This window comes from Salvelinus fontinalis, chromosome 34, assembly GCF_029448725.1.
Source record: "Salvelinus fontinalis isolate EN_2023a chromosome 34, ASM2944872v1, whole genome shotgun sequence".
NCBI lineage: Eukaryota > Metazoa > Chordata > Actinopteri > Salmoniformes > Salmonidae > Salvelinus > Salvelinus fontinalis.
The window spans coordinates 10,572,806-10,587,200 of NC_074698.1; the positions used below are offsets into that span (position 1 = coordinate 10,572,806).

Sequence of the window (14,395 nt, forward strand, 5' to 3'; positions counted from 1 at the left end):
TGTGTCTCCACACTTCTACCTTGGCCTTTGTTCAAAAGCAGCCTGTCACAAAACCGCCACAATACTGTGAAAGAAATTATGCTGAATGCCTCAGTCATTCCAACCGTATACTATTATTGATGGTTAAACTGGCAAACGTCTCACAATTTTCTGCATGATAAACCATCGCTATGTGTGTCACTAGTCAGGTAATCTTTATTCAAGCTTCACCAGTTAAGTGAAGAGCTTTGAAGGGAAAAGTGTTTGTTTTTTACAATAAACACTACAAAACATGAACTTATTCCTCAGAAAATAACCCTAAACAAAGCACATTTTTTGTTTAGCCTGATTCGCAACACATCTATGACATCAGACGCTAGCTCTAATTTGTGGGCGTGTATTTCCATGGAAGCTGCAATGTACTTGTTTCAAGGAACAGCGCAATAAGGAAGTAGGCCTACCACTTTTTTCTTCAGAAATTTAACCTCAGTGTTTGCATGAGGGTTTTTATTGTTAACACTATTTTGTCTATAAAGCATCAGATGCAATGAAAGTGTCTGACTATTTGACTATTTTGGGAAGCCATTGGAAGAGAAGTAACTTTTAGAGGCTGGAGACTAGTTTAACGACTTTGATGTGTAATCTAGATTTCAACTGAAGTACACATTCTTATTTTTTCCCCATCCCAAATGCTGAACAACATGTTTCAGACAGATGAGGCAAAGACAAGACATGTTCTATCTCTTCAACAATTAACTGTTGCAGTTTCCCAAACACAAATATTTATTTACAGAAGCAGTACATCCAAAATGTGGAACATTTCTGGACTTGAGGCTACAGCCTTTTCATGGCAGAATGGTATTCAAACTGTTTGTATAATATAGAAAAAACATATGAGCTCCAGTCCCCAAAATAAAAGAAATTGTAAAGTGAAGTGCAAAATTACACACAATGATAAGAGCTGTCATTGTCTATTTGCATGGCTTGGTCTGAACAGAAAGCAGTAAGAAAGGGACTTCCAGGTTTTGGACATTGTCCTCCCTGTGAGTTGGGTATGACATTTAGAGGCATGTTCCCCATGGAGCTTTGAGGGATCTCAGTCTCCAGACACTTGTTCAGCAGTTTGTCTGAAACCCACGGATCTGGGCTATTTTGTCCCAGGCTCTGTAAAGTCTGATAATCAACATCACTCGGGGGGAGGCTGCATCCAGGGTCAGGCAGGCTGTGGTAACATGGATTCACAACGTAAATCAGTGGCTCTCTGTCTACATCCTGGAAATCCTTAAGTGGCAGTGGCACATCCATGAAGGCATCAGTTCCTCTCTCATTGTCTTTACCAACTGCCTCACTGAAGCTCTGATATCTAGCAATGATACTGATAACATCGGACACGTTAGAACCATTGATCAGACTGGTGTCCTCTGATGACGTGGTAGTCTCTGAATCATTACTGGCGCCATCACACGGGTGATATGAAAAGTCGGTTTGCAAGAAGGTTGCACAGTTAGTGGACAAGTTAAGGTCTTGTTGACCAGTACCAAGAAACAGCTGTGGATGGCCATTTTTCAACACTTCAGCCTCACCAGAATGGTAGGAGGAGTTACAAAAGAGCAGAGGCTGCGTAGGAAATGAGGATGTCTTGCTTGTTGTTAACTCTTGAAGGGAGTTGAGGGGCACTGAGGGGGAGTAGGTCAAATTGTTGTAACAAGACCCACAAGAGCCTCCAGACTCACTCATGAAATGAAGAGGATTGTAGTCAGATGAACACACACCAATGTCTCGATTTGACTCAGGGCAGTTCATTTCTGTACCATCATCTGTCATAGGAGGGGCTAAGAGCAATGACTGAGGATTCCCGTCCAAAGGAACAAGGCTGGGAAAGACTTTGCTCAGGGCCTCTTGAAGATGGCTAATGATCTGCTCATTACTAGGCTCCGGGCTCATGGAAAATGTGTGGGCATGACCCAGGGAAGATGATGTGTCAAGCTCTGAGCCACGGCCTCTTCCACTGCTCCCATCTACTGTCGAGGGGTTTGTCCTGTAGGGAAATGACAAGCGGGAAATTTGCAGTGAATTAAAGCTTATTTTCATTGCAAGGACTTGACTGTCCACGCGAATAGGACTGAAACAGAAGACACCTTTAAATTTTGCTATGTTTATATTGCATCAATATGCTCACCATGCTTTTTCTTCAATGTCCATTTTCGAAGAATCAACATAGATGGAGGATAAAAGTATTTTGGGAGGAGACAATACCTGTGGTGGAGAACAAACATCACTAAATGCAAATATACATAAATGGAAGGAATTACAGTAGGAAAGTAATGAAGGTTTACAGTTTATTTAAACATAGAATATTTAAGCAATAAGGCACGAGGAGGTGTGGTAAATGGCCAATATACCATGCCTAAGAGCTGTTCTTATGCACAATGCAATGCAGAGTGCCTGGACACAGCTCTTAGCCGTGGAATATTGGCAATATAGCACAAACCGCTGAGGTGCCTTATTGCTATTCTAAACTGGTTACGAATGTAATTGGAATAGTAAAAAAAAAAACCCACACAGTTTATAATTGGAGATAGAGCCTCACCTTAGGTACTCCTGGAACCATATACAAAAGGTCTGGGTTTGAACATTTAGGAATATTATCCCACAACTTGGTTTTGAGTCTGCAGAGGGGGAAAATAGGAGGATTTGAAAGCCTATAGGGCCAATATGAAGCTGTATGATAACATAAGTTTGTGGAAACAGACATACTGTCACATACAGACATGTCAGGACAACTTACCTAACACTGCACCAAAACAAAGCACTTGTGATGATGATAACAGCAATGCAGCTGAAAACAATGACAATCTGGAGCACTTTCCGAGATGATGCAGCTGTGGAGCAGAGAAGAATATACAGTGAGCTACAAGGTGAAAGTGAAATTAAGGTTTGAAAACCCATGGATGATAAATCTCATTTAATCACTTACGGTTAGTGAATTCCAACTCTTCACTCCAGTCACTGAAACGGCCACTCCAGTCAGTATAGGTTCTGACCTTCAGAGCATAAATGGTGTTTGGCTCCAAGTCTCTGCCAAGTAATTCATAGGAAGTTGTTGAGTCATTTTTGGACACCTGTACGAACAAAGGAAAGGGCTAGAGGGAATGTTGTCTTTGTGATGTGACAGCAAACGGGGGAATGTTGTAATATGAGGGATTTATCATATCACCCTCCTTTACCTCATCTGTTTCTCCTTTCTTTCTGTAGCTCAATTCGGCAATCAAGTTCTTAGAAAACTGTTCATTATCAGGGTAGTTTGTCTTCCATTTGACCAGGAAATTCCCATTTTCTGTTGGTTTCACATCTTGGACGGTGGGGGTTTTGGGTTTTACTGTACAGGGCAACGATAGGGATGGTTTGACATATCAATCATTTAAAGCTTGGTTTAATTTCATGCAATATTCTTTATAACAGTAATTAATTTTCAAATAGCAATCTGCATATGTAGATGCAACTCACTGCTGCATTTGATACAGAGGACTTTGGAATTTAGGCGCTTCCCAGAATTCCAAAGTGTTGCATTAAACTCCTCCCTAATAATTAGCTGCATTGGATCAATAGAGCATCCACATTTGGAAACATCATTGGACCTCTCCTTTTCCTTGAAAGTACAATCATTCCTGCCTCAGGGAAATAAGTTGATTAATAACATAGTTTTGAAATGAAATATGACTTCTTGGTGAGATTAACATCGACAATAGAACAACTTAAACAATCATAAACTTACATATTTTGTGTGCCCAATTGTTTCAATGTCATGCTGTATTCAGCACACTTAGACTTGTCAGTTGTAAAATGACAAACCATACTTTTGTCATAATCATTGAAGCATTGAAGATTTCCGTCACTCATTGCTACAAGTAATTAACAAACAAAAAGCTTGTCAAATGTTAATCATGATCCGGCAAAAATACTGTGGTTAAATATACTTACATGTTTATAGGCTATGTAAAAAAGACTGCTTACCATCATCCGCTATCAAAGTCCCAAGGTTTGTGACTATAATAAGCAATAGAAACATTGTTGCTGAATACTTGAGAGTAAACCACACGGTATAATTCAATCTGAAATCAGAAAGAGAAAATGTTTCCTGTTAGTGTTTAAATTCCTGCACATTAAAATAGGCTACATGCTAGCCTAAATGTGAAGAAGTGATTATTAATACAATAATACGGTTTTTGTGGGTGAACAGTTGTTGCTTTTGGTAATAGATCTAACTTTCCCACTGGATTTCCTTGATTACATAGAGATATAGCAAATAGAATGTCACTCACCCACACAATGATATATTATAATTTTGAGGACGTACTCATTCCTGTCAAAGAAAAAACAAAAAACAATGAATCTATAATACAGTATATAGTCTTCATACGATCTACAGTGATAACAATCATTTGTCACTTTAGGCAAATAGAAATAGCTGCGGTTTTGACAACTACGAATTGCTTACTGGAAATTACAGTTCCAACAGGACACACCTTTCATGGGAAGGTCGTCCTCCTTCCTTGTATGACCATATCGCACGCACGCACGCTTTGTTTTTGTTTTATGGTTGATTACCAAGTTTGAATTCCAACAATGACATCTTAATAATGTTGCAATATTTTTGCAACTTGATCTATTGCCGGAAAGTTCGGTTGCAGATAAAGGCATGGAACACTGAGCCACTGAGTTTCCAATCTAAACCATAGCTACTGTACTATGTTTGGTCTACCAGTCCGCTGGGGGGCGGTAGCACCTTTGTTTCTAGGAGTTTTTCCAGAAACACTGTTAATGTAACTACAGAGGAAGAGGTAGGCCCTTTCAAGTCTCACGCACAACCCGCGTAAACAAAGCTAGCTAGATAACATTTGACAGAATTAGAAGGAACCAGCATTAACAAAACAGAGCAACGAATGACTTGCCTGGTGAGTGGGGTGCTGTTGTTTGAAGTAAAAAAATAAAATATATATATTTATTTTTGCTGTACGCTGGTCTATTTTGTCCGTAACATTTGCTGACCTGTTGTTACTGCTGGTTACGTTCGGAACGCTAGCGTCCCACCTCGCCAACAGCCAGTGAAATTGCAGGGCGCCAAATTCAAAACAACAGAAATCTCATAATTAAAATTCCTCAAACATACAAGTATTTTATACCATTTTAAAGGTAATCTTGTTGTTACTCCCACCACAGTGTCCGATTTCAAAAAGGCTTTACAGCGAAAGCACCACAAACGATTATGTTAGGTCACCGCCAAATCACAGAAAAACATTTTTCCAGCCAATGAGTGGAGTCACAAAAAGCAGAAATATAGATCAAATTAATCCCTAACCTTTGATGATCTTCATCAGATGACACCCATAGGACTTAGGACCCATACACAATACATATATGTTTTGTTCGATAAAGTTCATATTTATATCCAAAAACCTCAGTTTACATTGGTGCCATGTTCAAAAATGCCTCCAAAACCGGAGAAATTGCAGAGATTCAAATCAAATAACAGAATTCCTCATCATAAACTTTGATGAAAGATACGTGTTTTACATAGAATTAAAGATAAACTTGTTCTTAATGCAACCGCTGTGTCAGATTTCAAAAAAGCTTTACTGCAAAAGCACAATATTCAATAATCTGAGTACAGCGTTCAGCCACAAAAGCAAGCCATACAGTTACCCGCCAATTTGTGGAGTCAACAAAAGTCAGAAATAGCATTATAGATCTTCACTTACCTTTGCTGATCTTCGTCGGAATGCACTCCCAGGACTCCCACTTCGAGAAGAAATGTTAGTTTTGTTCGATTAGGTCCATATTTATGTCCAAATAGCTCCGTTTTGTTTGCGCGTTTAGTTCACTATTCCAAAGGCACAATGCGCGAGCGCAAAATCCAGACGAAAAGTCAAAAGAGTTCCATTACAGTTTGTAGAAACATGTCAAACGATGTTTACAATCAATCCTTAGGGTCATTTTATAATACATTTTCAATAATATTCCAACCGGACAATAGCGTACATTACAGAGGGACAAGAAGGAACGGCGCGCCCGCGTGACCTCGCAGTAAACAACTCATTGGCCACAGCTTAGTTCACTTGTTGAAACAGCTCTTATTCGACCCCCTTCCACAATAGAAGCCTCAAACAACTTTCTAAAGACTGTTGACATCTGCTGGAAGCCTTGGGAAGTGCAATCTGGCCCCATAGACACAGCATATTGGATAGGCAATCACTTAAATGAAACTACAAACCTCAGATTTCCCACTTCCTGGTTGGATTTGTCTCAGGTTTTTGCCTGCCATATGAGTTATGTTATACTCACAGACATTATTTTAACAGTTTTGGAAACGTTAGAGTGTTTTCTATCCAAATCTACTACTTATATGCATATCATAGCTTCTGTGCCTGGGTAACAAGCAGTTTACTCTGGGCACCTTATTCATCCAAGATACTCAATACTGCCCCCCTTTCCCAAATAAGTTTTAACTGACTAGCCAAATCAAAGTTTATTGGTGGCGTTGCCTTACACAGAAGCCGATGTTATCTTTTTTTCCGTTTGCAAACATTTATTGCATTCTTTTATTAACAACAAATCAATATAGGAAGTACATGTGGGAACACAAGTATACACAACTAATATACAAAGTACAATTGGGCTAGGGGGTACAATATCACATTACACAAGGACCTTAATACCCTGACTACACCGCTCGCGTTGTAAAATAAAATTAGGAATCTATGTTATTCAATTATTGCACCCACACTGTTCGCGCGCGTCTGCGATGCCAAGGGCTAACCAGATCGGACACGTCGCGTGCGCGAGGGTCACAAAATAAATGTAGAAATCCATGTTATTCAATTATTGCGCGCCAACAAGCTTCTGCGATGCCAAGGGCTAAAATAGAAATCATTCCTATTTCTGACGCAGATCGCGCTGCAAGTCCTGCCTCTCCCATCTCCTCATTGGTTTATAGAAGCAGGTACCCACGTGACATCTCCTCATTGGTTATACCCACGTGGGTGATTGAAAGACGAACTGTGTTGCAGGTGGTCGTGGTAATACTGTGAAAGTTTAGATGCCAATCACCATATAAGTTCAAAGATGAAAAAGCCTGGAAGGAGGAGAGATGACTAGAAACGATTCGGTTGACCATTTTATGTGTGGATTAATTGTCGGAGTAGAGGACCTTGTGCATTTCAGTTAAAATGACAACCTAATGTTTATATCCCAGGACAAATTAGCTAGCCACAGCAAGCTAGCTAAATAGGACAAATTAGCTAGCAAGTTTAAGCTAACTAGCTAAATTTCCATAAATGTTTAATGCTTTTCGACCTGTCCCCAAATTAATGTCATTGGTTCAGAGTTTGTTATGACATTCTAACCTGCGTGTCGTGATCGCGTTTTGTGTAGGGGGACAAAATAAATGTATGCACGATGTGGCACGATGGCGATGCACGCAGCCGGTTTGGGTTCCGTGTAAGGGACATACATACACTTATTATTCGAACAGCTTTTTTGTTAGTAGAGTACTTAATTGTCTTAAAATACAGTTCAATTTATTTTTGTAAGGTAAGAAAATGTGGTGGTTTGTTCCTAAATTTACATTTGTGAATATGAAATTTGGCAAAAAGAATAATTAAATTAATTACATAAAATTGTTTCAGCTTATTTCTATCGTAGGTAAGGAATCCAAGCAGTACATCTCTCCACAATAGTGTAAGATCTTCATAAATGTGTTCAATTATAAATCTACTGATGTCTTGCCACAGTTTTCTTACATGAATACAATGCCAAAATAGATGCAACACTGTTTATGGGTGGTCATTACAAAAGGAACAATTTGAGTTAATGTTTTCCTTAAACTTCTTCATATGGTGGTTGGCAGGATAATATTTATGAATAATTTTAAAGGAAACTTCCTTAATTTTGTTAGCAAGTAGGTATGTGTGTGGCAACATCCAAACTTTTCCCCAACAGATATGATCAATAAATCCGTTCCAATAAGGCATGACATAAGGTAGATAGATACAACATCCTGCTGAAACAAGGTTCGTATCGTTCTGTTGTTGAATGGACCAAAAGAGAAACAAATCTTTCCCACTGATGAGTCAACTGGGTGAATGGAAGGTAGGCTCTGAGGGTCAGGTCTTGACACGTTCCTGAATAATAAAGCAACACCTGAGGGAATGGCATCTAAAACAATTGCAAAATCTTTTGGTGTTACAGTTATAAGTATTCCTTATAACTAAGTAAAAGACTCTGCATTTACCAGTAGGCTCACCAATAGGATATTATTTCGGAACCAATATTCTAAATACAAAGAAGTATTTTTATACAATATATCCGGATTATTCCATATATTATGCTTATAAATTAAGGACCATGACAAGAAAACCTGCCGATGAAAAGCAGAAAGTTTAAATGGAACTTTGGACTTGCCTAGTTAAATCAGGTTACACACACACACACCACACTGACCAAAAAGTTATTTTGTTGGCATTTACGCATGTCCCCATTATCAGTGAAACATCATCAAAACCTATTTATTTCACTTACTTGCTGTGCTGTTTCGTTTGTTCGTTTGTTCATTTGTTCAGTCGTTTCATTCTCAACCAGGATTTCTATGGAACGCCATTTGGGTCTTTGACGTGTCAGATAAGCTTGTTGACCAATCAGGACCTGAATATGACTGCACGTCACATAATACTTTAACGCATTCAATATTGTTTTACGTAGTTATTACACAATCACTCGTATTTCATATGTCACAACGATTAATCGATACGTAAATTATGATGCTGGTAAAGTTGTCTCGCGCACCTACAGTGCGGTCATAAAAAAAAGCTAGCTAGCTCATGGATACAAACAATGTTCTGCCCCAAAAACATAGCAAACGACATCTGTTTCAGTAGCTATAGTTAGCTAGCTGACTACATAGCTAGGTGTCATCATCTAAAATAACCCTCATTTGTAAGACAGTTCTTATTTGATTAATGGTGGTCGGACTCATATATGTGAAGCTAGCCACAATAAGGATTAGCCACAATAGTGGACTTTGCGGTTAGCCTTCAAAATACAAGTATGGCACAATTCTACTATTTCTATTCATTTGCATCACTGTCAATGGCAGACTTTTAATTTGAAGGCAAACCACAAATTCCACTATTGTGCCTAATCCTTGTTGTGGCTAGCTTCAGTACACATAACCCGTTCCGGTCGAGCCTCACTAGCCAGATGAAGCTAGTTTATAACGTTAGCTTTGGGCAACAGGGTAAAGTAGTTTTATTTTCATGAACTGAAGTTCAATTATTATGATTTGTAATTTTTTTATTTCACCCTTATTTAACCAGGTAGGCCAGTTGAGAACAAGTTCTCATTTACAACTGCGACCTGGCCAAGATAAAGCATAGCAGTGCGACAAAAACAACAACACAGAGTTACACATAAACAAACGTACAGTTAATAAAACAAAATAAAAATAGAAAAATCTATGTACAGTGTGTGCAAATGTAGAAGCGTAGGGAGGCAGGCAATAAGTAGGCCATAGAGGCGAAAATATTACAATTTAGCATTAATACTGGAGTGATAGATGTGCAGATGATGATGTGCAAGTAGAGATACTGGGTTGCAGTATCTCTACTTGCACAATTTCAATAGGCGAACAACAAGTGGCAACCTAGCTAATACTTACTCACAAGGATTCCCAAATCATTGCTAAGAATAATGAAAATGACTGCAGTTTCTGCTGGTCATTGTTTTTAGGCTGGTTGTATTGGTGGTAGCTAGGTACCAAGCTAAAGCTAGCTACCCCGTCGTTTGTGGCCGGTGTTTGCTTGTTTGTAGACTTTTTTGTACAGCTTTGACAGTGCTACTGTGCCTTTTTTGACACACAAAGACCCAAACGGCATTCCATAGTATGTATGTTGTGAAGCTAATAGCAGTGACGCTATTACTGTGTAACTCCGGTAGGGCAACATCTGAAAAATAGCGCACTTGGTAGTGTGTACCGGTGCTCGACCAGTTGGCGAAAGCCAACATCACCCACGACAGAGAATAGATTTCGCCTTTGAGTTGTCTCGCTGAAATGTTCTTACTCTTTCAAATGACTGCTCGACTTGTTGACTGCTCGATCCACACAGGAGGCATTGTGGGCTAGGTTAGGAATGCTGTGTTGCACGTGTAGCGCAAAATTTTACGTGGCGTCATTACGCCATGTACGTACGTTTATATAGGTATGCACGGTAGCTCTGACATCGGTTTTTAACATCGGGTTGAGCTAAGCAGGTACCGATGTTGGCATTTTTAGCTAATATCGTCCGATTCCTATATGTTCACCGATATATCGTGCATGCCTACTAACAACCCCTATATAACCACGTTTATCAGTATTCCGGATAGTAGCTCATATCCCAGTATTATTCTGGATAAGCTCTTTACATGCACCTTTGATATCCCGATCAAAAGTATCCCTGTAACCATGATTATTCCTCCTTTAAATTCTTAAGGATTAAATGGAATAGTAACTGATATGGACACTGACTGTAGGCCTTTAACCTCTGACATGTACTATAGCTTAATATAATATAACTCGGACAGAAATATGAATTTCTTAAAATGGTACAACAAATGTTAATTTTGTCTCGGGAACAGGAGTGGAGAAATTATTTATTTCTTGGAGGATCTCTTGAGAAAATAGCAATGCATGTGTAATGTGATATCTTTGACACTGTTATGCAAGCAGACAGTATTTCAATGTGTCAGCTAAATTAATTATTATAGTGGATCGAACTGCGCAGGTAGTGTACTTTTTGAAGTGTTTTGTTTGACAATCAGATGATAACATAACACAACTATGGGGTCAATTTCACGCCATATGTATTGAATTCAAAATGAAATAAATCATGAACATGAAAAATAAAGTAGAGAATGTAAACATATTTTCAATGATGGGTGAAATAATGGATGTTGAAATCAGAAACCAAACAATTGAAAGCAAAATGTATAGAATTGTAAACAAAAATAAGACATCAAAAGCAAAACAGCAAAACTTGTAAGCAAATAATTTTAAAGCGAGAGCAAAACTCTATGACAAATGATTAAAAAAAATATTTGAAAACGAATGCAAAAATCGTTTCCGGTTAACCAGCAACCAATCCTATTGAATATATTTTGCCTACGCTCTTGCCTGCATGTACTACCTTTTGGTTACGCTACTCGTATCTTTGCTTTCGATGCCAGTCTTTTCAAATGCGAGTTTTGGCATAATTTTTCCGTGAAGGGAGGGGTTTAGAGGGAGGCGTAGACAATGAGTCTCCATTGGTCGGCTAGTTTTGGAGTGACGGTTCGTCTTAACCCAATCAATGATTTGATGTGTCACTGGCTCTACAATTCTATATGTTGTCAGTCATGCATACTAAGTGCATGTTAATGGTTTAGTGGTTTGTATCTGTTATAAATAAAGCGAATGTCTATTGTAAACTTTTAAAAAATCTGATTGTGTTTGTTGCCACAGAGGACAGGAACTCATATTGCAAATAGGTTATTTATACCTTATATATATATATATATATATATATATATATTTATTTTAATTTAAACCAACTAGTGCGCTTACTTGTACCTCTTCTTCGGGTTTGTGTCTTCCTAAGTGTTGGTAGACGTCACTGGGCAAGTGCAACACTTAATTTTTAGTGGGAATTGAAGTTCTTAGATTGCACATTCAATATCAGAGGTTATTGTGTGGGACAACGACATGCAATACACATTATGCTCAGGAGATGGTGCTAAAATACCACTGTAGGCATCAATTTAGATTAGAATGAAGGAAACACAGTAATGTTGATCATACAATAAAAAGCACTCTAATTCAACTCCTATTACAACTATTCCTTTCTTAAGACTGTCAGGTAGCACCTATACTGTTGCGGTTCTCCTTTTCTTAGATGCAGGAAACACCACCTTCCGGAGACACCTGAAACCCCACCTCTTCAAGGAATACCTAGGATAAAGCAATCCTTCTGCCCCCCCCCCCCCCCTTAAAAGATTTAGATGCACTATTGTAAAGTGGCTGTTCCACTGGATGTCATTAGGTGAATGCACCAATTTGTAAGTCGCTCTGGATAAGAGCGTCTGCTAAATGACTTAAATGTAAATGTAAATGTAAAACTCAGTCCAAGCAGATACATTTGCATCCTCATGATAATGCACTTCTCTTTTTTTCCTACCATGGCAATAGGTTGCGTGTGCTGTTTTCTATTGCAAGTCCTTTCTGGTACTGTACGTCATAGTAAATTGTGGTACATACAGTGGGGGAAAAAGTACCTAATTGTCATACTTGAGTAAAAGTAAAGATTCCTTAATATAAAATGACTGACACCCAGTAAAATCCTACTTGAGTAAAAGTAAAAAAAGTTTTGGGTTTTAAATATACTTAAGTATCAAAAGTAAATGTAATTGCTAAAATATATTTAAGTATCAAAAATAAAAGTAAAAGTATAAACCATTTCAAATTCCTTATATTAAGCAAACCAGACGGCACGATTTTCTTGCTTTTTAAATTTATGGGTAGCCAGGGGCACACTCCAACACTCAGACATAATTTACAAACGAAGCATTTGTGTTTATTGAGTCCGCCAGATAAGATGCAGTAGGGATGACCAGGGATTTTCTCTTTAAGTGCGTGAATTAGACCATGTCAGGGAAAATGTATGGAGTATAAAGTACATTATTTTCTTTAGGAATGTAGTGGAGTAAAAGTTGACAAAAATATAAATAGTAATGGAAACTACAGATACCTCAAACTACTTAAGTACTTTAAAGTCTTTTTTACTTAAGTACTTTACACCACTGGGTACATATTGCTAAAGGTGATGCAGACTTTCAGCCTAAAATATTTTCCATTACAAATGCTCACCTTAAAATGCCATTATGTCAAACATTTTATTACACTTGCAACAATTTAGATAGAAAGCTATAAAGAAACGGATAAAAGTGATTTAATTGTTAGTACTCCATAAAAGTGATGCATATTTTCTCCCTCTGAAAAGGACATTTTAATGTTGATCACTGGCAGGAAGATGTGACATCACTACAGTTCATTTGTTTTCCAAGCAAGGTTCAAGAGCAGGGCCCATAAATCATAGAGGTGGATGAGGAGCCTTAGAGAAGCGTTGGACCAGTGAGGGCACCAGAGGTCCCACAGTACTTCACAGGTAATTGAGTATTGATTGCATTATAATCAGAATCCTAGAGTGTTCTTCCTTTGTGCTATTTTCTAGTCGATTGTGCAACTTGATCCTTTGCATACAAACATAAAGAAGAATGTGTGGTATAAGTCCTGAAATGTACATTACCTATTGGAATCTCCAAGTGCTCGCTCACCTGGTATTTCTAACACTAACTGGACCGCAGCTTAACATACCTGCAACACAGAGAAATATATACAGTTGAAGTCGGAAGTTTACATACACTTAGGTTGGAGTCATTAAAACTCATTTTTCAACCACTCCAAAAATGTCTTGTTAACAAACTATAGTTTTGGCAAGTCATTTAGGACATCTACTTTGTGCATGACACAAGTAATTTTTCCAACAATTGTTTACAGACAGATTATTTCACTTACAATTCACTGTATCCCAATTCCAGTGGGTCAGAAGTTTACATACACTAAGTTGACTGTGCCTTTAAACAGCTTGGAAAATTCCAGAATCATTTGAGTCAATTGGAGGTGTACCTGTGGATTTATTTCAAGGCCTACCTTCAAACTCAGTGCCTCTTTGCTTGACATCATGGGGAAATCAGCCAAGACGACAAGTCTGGTTCATCCTTGGGAGCAATTTCCAAATGCCTGAAGGTACCATATTCATCTGTACAAACAATAGCACGCAAATATAAACACCATGGGACCACACAGCCGTCATACCGCTCAGGAATGAGACGCATTCTGTTTCCTAGAGATGAACGTACTTTGGTGCAAAAAGTGCAAATCAATCCCAGAACAACAGCAAAGGACCTTGTGGAGATTCTGGAGGAAACAGGTACAAAAGTATCTATATCCTATATCGACATAACCTGAAAGGCCGCTCAGCAAGGAAGAAGCCACTGCTCCACCCTGCCATAAAAAAGCCAGACTACGGTTTGCAACTGCACGTGGGGACAAAGATCGTACTTTTTGGAGAAATGTCCTCTGGTCTGATTAAACAAAAATAGAACTGTTTGGCCATAATGACCATCGTTATGTTTGGAGGAAAACGGGGGAGGCTTGCATGCCGAAGAACACCATCCCAACCGTGAAGCAAGGTGGTGGCAGTATCATGTTGTGGGGGTGCTTTGCTGCAGGAGGGACTGGTGCTCTTCACAAAATAGATGGCATCATGAGGTAGGACAATTATGTGGA

At 38.6% G+C, this 14,395-nt stretch overlaps 1 protein-coding gene across 3 annotated transcripts; it reads right to left on the reverse strand.

Moving 5' to 3' along the window:
- Positions 1 to 744: 744 nt before the first annotated feature.
- On the reverse strand, positions 745 to 10,156 carry LOC129833072 (uncharacterized). 3 transcript variants are annotated; one of them, XM_055897347.1, is made up of 11 exons: positions 8,557 to 10,156; positions 4,302 to 4,342; positions 3,994 to 4,091; positions 3,755 to 3,881; positions 3,487 to 3,647; positions 3,207 to 3,358; positions 2,957 to 3,101; positions 2,768 to 2,861; positions 2,570 to 2,648; positions 2,159 to 2,235; positions 745 to 2,017 (listed from the first exon to the last, which is right to left on the reverse strand). In XM_055897347.1, the coding sequence occupies exons 3-11, from the start codon at positions 4,046 to 4,048 to the stop codon at positions 922 to 924; spliced, it is 1,986 nt and encodes a 661-aa protein (XP_055753322.1). In that variant the 5' UTR covers positions 4,049 to 4,091; positions 4,302 to 4,342; positions 8,557 to 10,156; the 3' UTR covers positions 745 to 921. The 3 variants fall into 3 exon arrangements, with proteins under 3 accessions (XP_055753322.1, XP_055753321.1, XP_055753323.1); XM_055897346.1 differs by having other exon boundaries at positions 2,957 to 3,122; XM_055897348.1 differs by lacking the exon at positions 3,755 to 3,881 and having other exon boundaries at positions 2,957 to 3,122; positions 8,557 to 10,155.
- Between the last annotated feature and the right edge of the window lie 4,239 nt (positions 10,157 to 14,395).

Excerpts from the sequence above, each read along its gene's own strand:
- LOC129833072 (XM_055897346.1), bottom strand. The coding sequence starts at position 4,048 with ATGTTTCTATTGCTTATTATAGTCACAAACCTTGGGACTTTGATAGCG. Across the intron at positions 3,359-3,486 it reads CCTCTGTATCAAATGCAGCA|TAAAACCCAAAACCCCCACC; the intron begins GTGAGTTGCATC and ends TGCCCTGTACAG. Across the intron at positions 3,123-3,206 it reads AGAAAGGAGAAACAGATGAG|CCCTTTCCTTTGTTCGTACA; the intron begins GTAAAGGAGGGT and ends CATTCCCTCTAG.